The sequence below is a fragment of the Callorhinus ursinus genome, unplaced genomic scaffold (assembly GCF_003265705.2).
Source record: "Callorhinus ursinus isolate GAN/ISIS: 27379988/994484 unplaced genomic scaffold, GSC_fseal_2.0 scaffold39, whole genome shotgun sequence".
Taxonomy (NCBI): Eukaryota; Metazoa; Chordata; class Mammalia; order Carnivora; family Otariidae; genus Callorhinus; species Callorhinus ursinus.
In genome coordinates, this window is record NW_027397101.1 from 22787346 (window position 1) to 22797279 (window position 9934).

The window sequence follows — 9934 nt, forward strand, 5'->3', positions numbered from 1 at the left end:
TTCGCACTCATTATCTGGCCTAAGCCACAAAAGAAAAAAAAAATCCATGAAGAAGCCTTCAGTAGTTCCATGTACTTATTTGCTACTCATGTATCTCTTGGTGTAGTATCCACTCAAATATATAACCGATTTTTTTTATTGGGTTGATTCTTTTCTTATTGGTGAGTTTTGAGAGTATTTCAAAAAACATATTCTGGATACAAACCCTTTATCAGATATGTGATGTGCAAACATTTTTGCCCAGTCTGTGGCTTTTTTCATTTTTTAAAAGATTTATTTGAGAGAGAGAGAGGAGTGAGAGCGCAGGGGACGGGTAGATAGAGGGAGAGAGAGAATCTCCAGCCGACTCCCCACTGAGTGTGCAGCCCGGGAGATCCCACGACCCCGAGACCATGACCTTAGCCGAAATCAAGAGTCGGACCCTTCACCAACTGAGCCACCCAGGCGTCCCCCTTTTCATTTTTTTTTAAAAGATTTTATTTATTTATTTGACAGAGACAGACACGGTGAGAGAAGGAACACAAGCAGGCGGAGTGGCAGAGGGAGAAGCAGGCCTCCCGCGGAGCAGGGAGCCCGGTGCGGGGCTCGATCCCAGGACCCTGGGGATCACGACCTGAGCTGAAGGCAGACGCTTAACGCCTGAGCCACCCAGGCGTCCCCCTTTTCATTTTTTAAGAAGTATTTTATGAACAAATCCCTGTATCAGATGTATCTACCTAAATGTGCCTACTGACACCCAAACTGCCTAAATATCAGCTTTGTTAACCGGAGAACATACCATACAAATATACGTGGTTACCCTGTGTCTACAGAAGCATAGGGTGGGGCAGTATTTATGTACTCATATGTAACCCAAATGTTTGCCAGGACCTCCTAACTGCTTAAGAGCGAGATAAAACTTCCCACCTCCTAATCTCTGTGGAGGCACCGAGTCCCTCAGAATTCCCTGGATTCCTCAGGTGGGAGGTAGGAGGGGGCAAAGTGGCTGCATGTCATGGCTCCGCCTTCTGTCCCCACTCATTTGGTTCTGGTACGGATGCCTGGCCACCCGATCCCATTCCCCCACACTATTACAGACACGGACCTGGACGCCCTCTATGAGTTCTACACACATGGGAACTTCGTGTGGGTAGCCATCTCCACTGAGGGTTTGGGGGACACGGTTTCTTCATAATACTGCACCTAATTTCAGGTTGTACGTGAGACATCCTTGTCCTTAAAAGCCCTTTATTTGCCCTCGCCAGAAAATTTTCACTGCCCTCTTATTCCAGGGACCATCATAGCTCCAGAGCAGCTGATGGGCTTCTCTCTTTTTCCCTCCTCAGAAACAGACACACACAAAAACATAGCATTGGCAGTGCACTACCTCTTGTGTTAGCATATCCACAACCTCAAGAGCTCATCAATATTTCTCTAAATGAGTGCTCTCCTTTGAGGTGCTCTGATGCCAGCTAAAATAACAACTTTACTCCTTATATGTCACTGTCTGTTTAGCAGAGGTCCCTACTCACCCTTGTGTTTTTGAGCTAGCCTTCCTCAGCCTTATTGGAATTAGTATTAATTATCATTTATGCTCTCCTGGTGACGGACGTCCTTGGTATTGTAGATGGGCTGACATACTCAGCTGTGGCATAGGTGTTTATAATTCTCCAAAAGAAGTCTTTCCTCTGGCCTTCTGGCCTCCTGGCCCCCAGGACACATGCTGAGCAGACCTTTCCAGCCTCTTGGTGTCTGGGCCAACTTAGCGGTGAGTAGAGAAGAGCCTCTTGTTGAGACTTCTTTAGTATCCTCAGCCTAGAGAAGACGATGAGCAGCTGGGGCCCACTGCTGAGGGAGACTTCTCGGTTGTTCTAACCACGACCCATTAGCCTGCCTTTTTCCGTGCCCATCTTGTCTTTGAGTCCCTGGCAAGAGGAAGCACGTCTGTGGAAGGCTTTTAGCAGAGCTGGGCTGTGGCGAAGTGGAGTGTGAGTTTTGGGGAGAGGGAAGGTTTCTTGCTTCACCAGGACCTCGACTCTCTTGGGACAAATGTAGCCAGCAGATTCACGAGGGAATATAGATAGCACTTCTTGGTTCCACAGCCCGTGTGTTACCGGCCTTCAGTCAGAAGAGGGAGCCCAAGTTCATTGTCTGCCCTGAACTGTGGTATCTTCTCTGAAACTCCTGACCGATTTCTTCTCCTCAAGGCTGAATCCCTTAAAGGGAACTCAGACTTCTGTACTGCTCTAGGACAAAATGCTTAGATATGAACAAAGTCTTATATGATTCTGCCCTTTGTACTTTTTTGCAAACCTCCATGCATTTAGCTATGGTGACCTTGGGGCAGTTCCTGAACCTGAGACTTAAGTCTCTGGAACTGTAAAACAGCAATAATGTAATTGTGCCCACCTGAGGGGTGCTTGTGAGGGGGACTTATTTCCAATTACTTACATACAGGGGTGCAGCCCCTGGAGGGTAGCTGCTAATGACCGCAACAGCCATACTAATCTAAATTCCCAAGGGGTTCGGTACAAAGACAGAAACCCCGCCAATTGGCACACTCTGGCCAGGTGCCCAGAGAGCTCCTAGGAAAACTGTATTTTCTCAGTGTAAGCCCTGAGAAAAGTTGGTGTGCTCTTTATCCCACCTGAGTTTCCCTTTTCCCCATGCTTCCTGGTTTTCCACTTGACAGAAACGACTCAATCTGCCATGCACATCTTGGATTTGGTTTTAGGGGGTGTGCGGTTCAGAGGTGCAGAGCATCAGGAAAAGCAGGTAATGGGATTCCGGATGAACAGGACAGCAGGGAACCAGGAGCAAACTTGCTTTTCTGACAAAATGGGGAGCAAACCTGGCCAGAGAGCAGAGATCGGAAGCAGAGTTCTTTCTCCCTATGGTGTTTGTGCCCTGGAAGCAGACAGAGACCCCCAACTCCACGGAGACACCCATACATTTTAGCTGTCCAGGAAGAGTACAATAGAGGGAATGCTCCTTAACACTGTCACAGGCGTGCCTGGGACTTCTCACCTTTAGCTTAGGGGGGCACATGAATATTTTAAAATCCTGCAGGGTTGGGGAGAGGGGCAAGCAGAGCATCCTGCAAATAACAGGAAGGAGTTCAGGGCAAATACAAGAGCTGAAATATTCCTCTAGTTGCCCTGATAGCCAGTCAAATGCTAACCTTAGGGTCAGAGAGCCTGAGGGCACAGGGTAGGAGCAGAGTCGAAGCAGTAGAACCCCTTGTCCTAATTCCAGAGCCACCTGCCTGCCTCTTCCATTTTAATTCTGAAGAGGCTGAGGTCACATTTATTCCCCTGAAAGGTTCACCTTCCCTTATCATCGATCATCTTATGTATTCCACATGGCTTCTTTGGATTTTAAATTCCCTGAAGGCAGAGGCCAGAACCTATACAATTTTGCAGACACATTTTACAAAGAACATCTAGTAGGTGCTCTGTAATTTTTAATACGGTGCTAATGAAATCAACTTGAAATTAAAACCGCTATGTTGACTTCTGTTGTATAAAAAAATTTATTTCCTTGGGTGAAAGTTTAAGTAGAAAAATAATGCATAAATTAATTTAAAAAATTTAAAGTCTTTGTCCTTTCAAATACAGTACATTGGCTGTCAGTCACTTACAGAGCCTCTGCGAGTTGAAGAATGCCTGAGATCCTTGTCAACATCGTCCATTCCCAGAGGCACAGGCTGAGAGATCTTCAGCTTAAGAGATAATCTGTCAGTTTATCAAGGAAGAAAAAGCCCCTGAGGATTTCTGCTTGCACTATTGTCCATGCACAGGTGCTGTACTTCTTGGCCTTCAGGTACTGCACAATCCTTAGATAGTATCTCTTCAGGTGCAGAAGGGTCCTGTGGTCCCGGGTGAAGTTTCCCTCCTCCATGATGCCCTCCAGATGTTTCTTCTGCCTGTGGAGTGTCGCAAGGAGGTCCTCAACAATGGTCTCATTCCATCCTGTGCTCGAGAGATTTCTCCTGAAGATATCAAAGGTCTTCCCGAACATCTCAAGGGTGATCAATATGATGTCCTCCTTCTGGAACTGTTGGGATTTCTTGATTTCCTCAGGGATCTTGAAGTTCATTCTGTCCTTGAGGCAATCTTTAGAAGTTCCATTCAACTGCAGAAGGAGCTCCTGGCACTCCACACTGCTGCTGCTTAGTTGGAATTGAAGCAAGTCGTAGTTCATGGCAAGAACCGTGGTGGAGAAATACACCAGGAGTGCGGCTTGGAGGATGCACCTGCTGGTCATGATGAAAAGAGGAAGAATCTTGCCTGCCACTGTCTAGGTGCTGAAGCCAAGGCTTCAAGAGTTTGCAGTGTGAATGCCCTTCTTCCATGAGCGTGGCCTATATATACAGGATTGTCCTCTCTTTGAATGGAATTTCCCACTTTCAGTTCTCCCTTTCAGTTTTCCTATGTCATTTAAATTAGTAGTAGATTCTTAAATCCGTTTTCTTTAAGGTCCTACTTTATTTTATATGCATTGGGGGAAAAGATATAGAAATTGTGAGGATTTCTAATGTTTTGCATAATTTCAATGAATTCCCAATTACTAAAGAGAAAAAGTAAGCCCGATCATTTAGAACTTGACCATTATAGGATTCTTTCACTTGGCAAAGACTTTTTCTTTTTCTTTTTTAGTATTATGAGGTGGGGTTTTTTTCTGGGGGGGGGGGGTCTTTGTGTGCAAGTTTTCTTTTTCAAAAGAATTAGGTTTAATTCCCAATTACACTATCACAAAACAATAAACATATGCAGTTTATGATTTAAAAAAGACACCTATCTTTTTTTTCCCCTCTGTAAAACAGAATAGTGGTAAAACTAAGTTGATCTGGGTATTTTTTGTAGGACGTCACCCACATATAGCAAGACATCACATAGCTTTATTAGTCTTATTTATGGTTTTATCTGGTGATCTCAACAATCCAGAATATTACTGAAAACTATGGACTAAGCAATATCTCTAAGCAATGTGAGCTGTGCGTAACAGTTCGTGGCTCCCCTTATAGTGTCTTATGTAATTATTATTGAGGGTCAGAGTACACTTATTTTGTACACAGTTCTAACAAATAATAAACATCTGATTTTCCGTTCTCGTGCTAACAACAACTTAGAGGTCTAGAGGGAAAATGGGAGGAAAAAAGTCAAGCAATCAGAGGATGTTACTGTTGACACAGGATACTATCTCAGTATTTCTAACGCTTTTTTTTTTTTTGCTAGAGTATAATAACTGAATTTTTTAAAAAGATTTTATTTATTATTTGACAGAGAGAGAGACAGCGAGAGCAGGAACACAAGCAGGGGGAGCGGGAGAGGGAGAAGCAGCCTTCCCGTGGAGCAGGGAGCCCGACACGGAGCAGGGAGCCCAATGAGGGGCTCGATCCCAGGACGCTGGAATCATGACCTGAGCCCAAGGCAGACGCTTAACGACTGAGCCACCCAGGCGCCCCAATAACTGAATTTAATAAGAGAAGAATCAGTAAAAAATCAAATTATGATTTTTACATCCTGCTTATATAGACAGGAAGGCTTTAATACAAAATAAATTTATAATAATTATGATATTTAAAGTAATAACTTTTAAGTTTTCAGAAAACCTTGCATTATCTTTCAATCTGAATTTACCAAAACCCCACTGAGTGCAAAGAACGCGGCTGAGCTGCTACAGGTTATAATCCTCCTTCTCACGGATTGTACAATGAATTAGGGGAGAAGAACATTAATCAGAGAATTACACAAAAGTAAAATGCAAGGGTGACAATGTTACAGAGGAGAGGTTCATGGTACCGTGACTTCCTATCATATAGGGATATATGTAGTAGGAGAGGTCAGAGAAGACTGTCCTGAGATACTGACAGTGGAGTGGCAATCAAAAGGAAGATCAGGGGGAGCTGCATGTGCAAAGGCCCTGAGCTGGGAAGATGCATGGTAAGGGCAAAGAACTTGACCAAAGGCCAGTGTGACCTTCCAGTCAGAGACTGGTCAGGGAATGGTCTGAGATGAGGCCAGAGGGCACGTGGAAGCCAGATAGCACAGAGTTTGGCTAAGAAGTTTTGCGGGTTTTTGTTGTTGTTGTTGTTTTGTTTTGTTTTGTTTTAATCCTAAGAGCAGTAGAAGCCATGGAAAGGTTTTTTTTTTTTTTTTAAAGATTTTATTTATTTATTCATGAGAGACAGAGAGAGAGAGAGGCAGAGAGAGAGAAAGGCAGAGGGAGAAGCAGGCTCCCAAGGAGCAGGGAGCCCGATGCGGGACTTGATCCCAGGACTCCGGGATCATGACCTGAGCCGAAGGCAGACGCTTAACCATCTGAGCCACCCAGGCGCCCGAAGCCATGGAAAGGTTTTAGGCAAGGTGGAATAACTTGATTAGGTTCTGGGAGAAAAAAAGTACTCTTCTCTACTGTAAGCAATAAGTAATAGAAGGAGTACAGAATGGATGCAGGCAGAACAGTTAGGGGATTTATGAAAATTTTAGACCAGGGAGGTAGTGGTGGAGAATGAATTCATTTATGTGAAATCTCTCATTTCCTGACAGCAGTGGACTCAAACGCTTGAAGAAATTCTCCATCATTTTACAGATAGCTGCATCAGTTCTGTGGGTTATGGTGATTTCTACATATGCTTAATGCACAGGGACGTTACTTCTTTTTTTTTCTTTAATTTTTTATTGTTACATTAATCACCATACATTACATCATTAGTTTTTGATGCAGTGTTCCATGATTCATTGTTTGTGCATAACACCCAGTGTTCCACGTAGAACGTGTCCTCTTTAATACCCATCACCAGGCTAACCCATCCCCCCACCCCCCTCCCCTCTAGAACCCTCAGTTTGTTTTTCAGAGTCCATCGTCTCTCATGGTTCGTCTCCCTCTCCGATTTCCCCCCCTTCATTCTTCCCCTCCTGCTAGGGGACGTTACTTCTATTGTAACAAATTAAAGTAGAGGCTGGAAGTAGCTGGGTAAATGTGGATTTATAAACCAGGAGCAACTGTGAGCTTTAGGTTTCCCCTCATCAATAAGTTTCCTGTCTCCTGATCTTTACAGTATGCTCAACATATCTCCCAAATATTCCTCCATTCCTATTCTTTATTCTTAATTGGCTGTATGTAATCAGCTATCCTCAGGAGAGTATCTTTTGGTGATGTCTGAGGTGTTCCTAAAAAAATTACCCATGCTTGAACTGTGTTGGTGCGATGCCTTCCTAATGGAGTGGGGAGGAAGCAACTTATCTTTCCTCCTAAATTGGGGGAGTGGGAAAGATACCAGTGGTATTCATTCAAACAAATGAAGAGGATGTAGAGGTATAAAGATGTAGCAAACAATCCAAAAATAGGGGGACGAGATTCCAGGAGGATGACAGAGGTGGTAGTATAGTTTTGAATATCCCTCAGTTCCCATGTAAAAACACACACTGCTACTAGATAGACACCAAAACCCCATTGACATAAAACTGGTTGACATGAACCACAGATGAGGAATAACCACCAAATGCCACAAGACCTGTCCGGTAGCACCATCTGTGTGGCAGAAAGCAGGGAAAAACAACTGAGAACCCTAATATAACCAAGATGTAGTTACTGGAAAGCCATCCGGGATGATTTGGGAACAACAGTTGAAACTGGAAGGGATTTTGCCCAAATCAGTAGCTGGTGAGAGCCTCAGTAGATTCTGAAAGGCACTGGAATAGTCGAGGATACACGTAATTTTCAGACCAACCAGGCACAGCTCCCCTTTGGGAAAGGGCCCTACACTGAGGAGAAACTGCTAGAAGTGTAATCAAATTTGAGTAGGACAGAGAGAGAGAGAGAGAGAGAGAAAGATTTGAGCAGGAACGAAACAACAGACTCAAGGAAAGGGATAACCAGACCGGTCAGACCAGTTTGGGAATGGGCCACTCAGAAAGCAAGCTGCCATGTTTTCGAGCACTTCAACAAAAGCAACAGAAGAGGGAGCTCTGTGACGTTAGAGAAACTAGCAAACCCCATCTAGACGTTTAGGAAAATTAAGCGCCTATAAAATCCAGTAACAGAATAGCATTAAGATTGAGACTCAGACAAAGTTATTATTAGAAACAAGTGGATGAGGAGTAAATCATATCTGTATAGATAATGAAAATATACCAGGAATGCATGCACACAAAACAGATACAAATTTTAATACAGTGTTACCAAAGGAGTTTGTGTATAACACCCAGTGCTATATGGGTGATATATATGATACATATGTATGTATCATATGATATAAATGATACAAACCACTATAAATCAGAATTAGACAAACCGAGAAATAAATTAATATATGTAGGGAATAATCAGAAATAAGAGAAAAACTAAATTTTGCAGACTAAAATAGAGTCACAAGTAACGAGAAGTTTAGGGGAAATCTGGCACTGGTGAAAAACTTTAATCTGGGGGAAAATATTAGCAACGAGAATCCAATAGTACATAAAAAATAGTGTCTATTGGCCAAAGGGAGTTATTTTCAGGAAACCAAGGATGGTACAATATTATATAGTCCATAAACATTGTATGGAACAGATTAGAGGCTAAAATGACCAAAATCTAGAAGAAAACTTGGGTATTTTTTAAAAAACGTTTAAAACATTTTCTCAGCAAGATATAAAACCCGGGAACTCTAACAGAAAATAATGATAAATATGACTAGAAACAAGTTATAAATTTCAATGACAAAAAAACAAAGTCAAAGAGGAAGAGCATAAAAAAAGAAAGAAAAGAGGAAGAGCAACATCAAAAACATTGTTATAATGTAGTGAGAAAGGGATCACTTTATTCACAGGCAAGCAGCCCTTAAAATGAATAGAAAGCTATCAAATAGAAAAGTTTATATATAGGAAAAGAAATATAAAGGGCCAATAAAAGATATGAAAATCTGTTCAAATGTTACTAAGAAACGCAAATCAAACTAGTAACGAGGCAATCATTTTTCACCAGTAAGATTTGCAAAGGGCATGGGGAAATGGGTAGTCTAATATACACTCAATGGAAGTACAAATTTATGCAAACATTTGGAGAATGGGGAAGGTTGTTCTTTCAAAAGTAGCCAGAGCAATATCTCCCATCCCACGAGAAAATCTACAGCGTGACTTTGACTCTATCTGTCAAGAGGTAGGGTCTGTGTCCTTCCTTTGGAATCTGGGCAGAATTCTGTGGTAGAAACAATGTTGTATAATTTCTGAGGCTGAGTCAAGAAAGACAATACAATGTCTACCTTGTTAGCTGAAATTCTTGCTCTTGAAGCCATTGGCCACTACATAAGTGAACTTACTGCCCTGAGTCTGCCATGCTGTGAGAAAGCCCAAGCTAGCTCACAAGGGCAGACCACATGGCAATTGGCAGTATATTTCAAAATGTAAAATTTCAAGCTATGGAACTGTCCCTTTAACTTGCAACACCACTGCTAGGAATTTACCTAAGGATATTCCTGCAGAAGTGTATGTGTATATTTGTGTGAATATAATATATGAACACATATGAATGTTCATTGCATTACTGCCACAGTATAAAGACAAATCAAATATCCATCACTGGGGAATTGATTAAGTAATACCATGGTAGACCAAAATGGAATACCATGTAGCCATTAAAAAGGAAGATCTGCTGATATGGACCTATATTCCAGATATATTTAGTGAAAAGAGTAATACATATAATAATGGATATGGTATTATCATTTGTTTTACAAATTAATAGAGAGCTATACAAAATATGCTGATACACGCATATAATTTTTTTTGCTGGGCACATTTACTCATCTGTTATTAGTGGTTACCACAGGGGAGAATGCTAATAGGGACGAGGATGTAGAACAGAAATTTCTTTCCCTTTTCACTTTTTACCTTAGAACCGTCTGTATGTATGTTTTTCCCCTTGATCAGAAGATATCTGGAGGGGCGCCTGGGTGGCTCAGTCAGTTAAG

General features: G+C 42.3%; 1 protein-coding gene across 1 annotated transcript; it reads right to left on the minus strand.

Annotated features, from left to right (window-relative positions):
- Positions 1-3696: 3696 nt before the first annotated feature.
- On the minus strand, positions 3697-4245 carry IFNB1 (interferon beta 1). The gene has a single exon (XM_025887920.1). The coding sequence runs from the start codon at positions 4243-4245 to the stop codon at positions 3697-3699; it is 549 nt and encodes a 182-aa protein (XP_025743705.1).
- Between the last annotated feature and the right edge of the window lie 5689 nt (positions 4246-9934).

What these genes read in the sequence shown, in the direction of transcription:
- IFNB1 (XM_025887920.1), bottom strand. Translation starts at nt 4,245, where the DNA reads ATGACCAGCAGGTGCATCCTCCAAGCCGCACTCCTGGTGTATTTCTCC.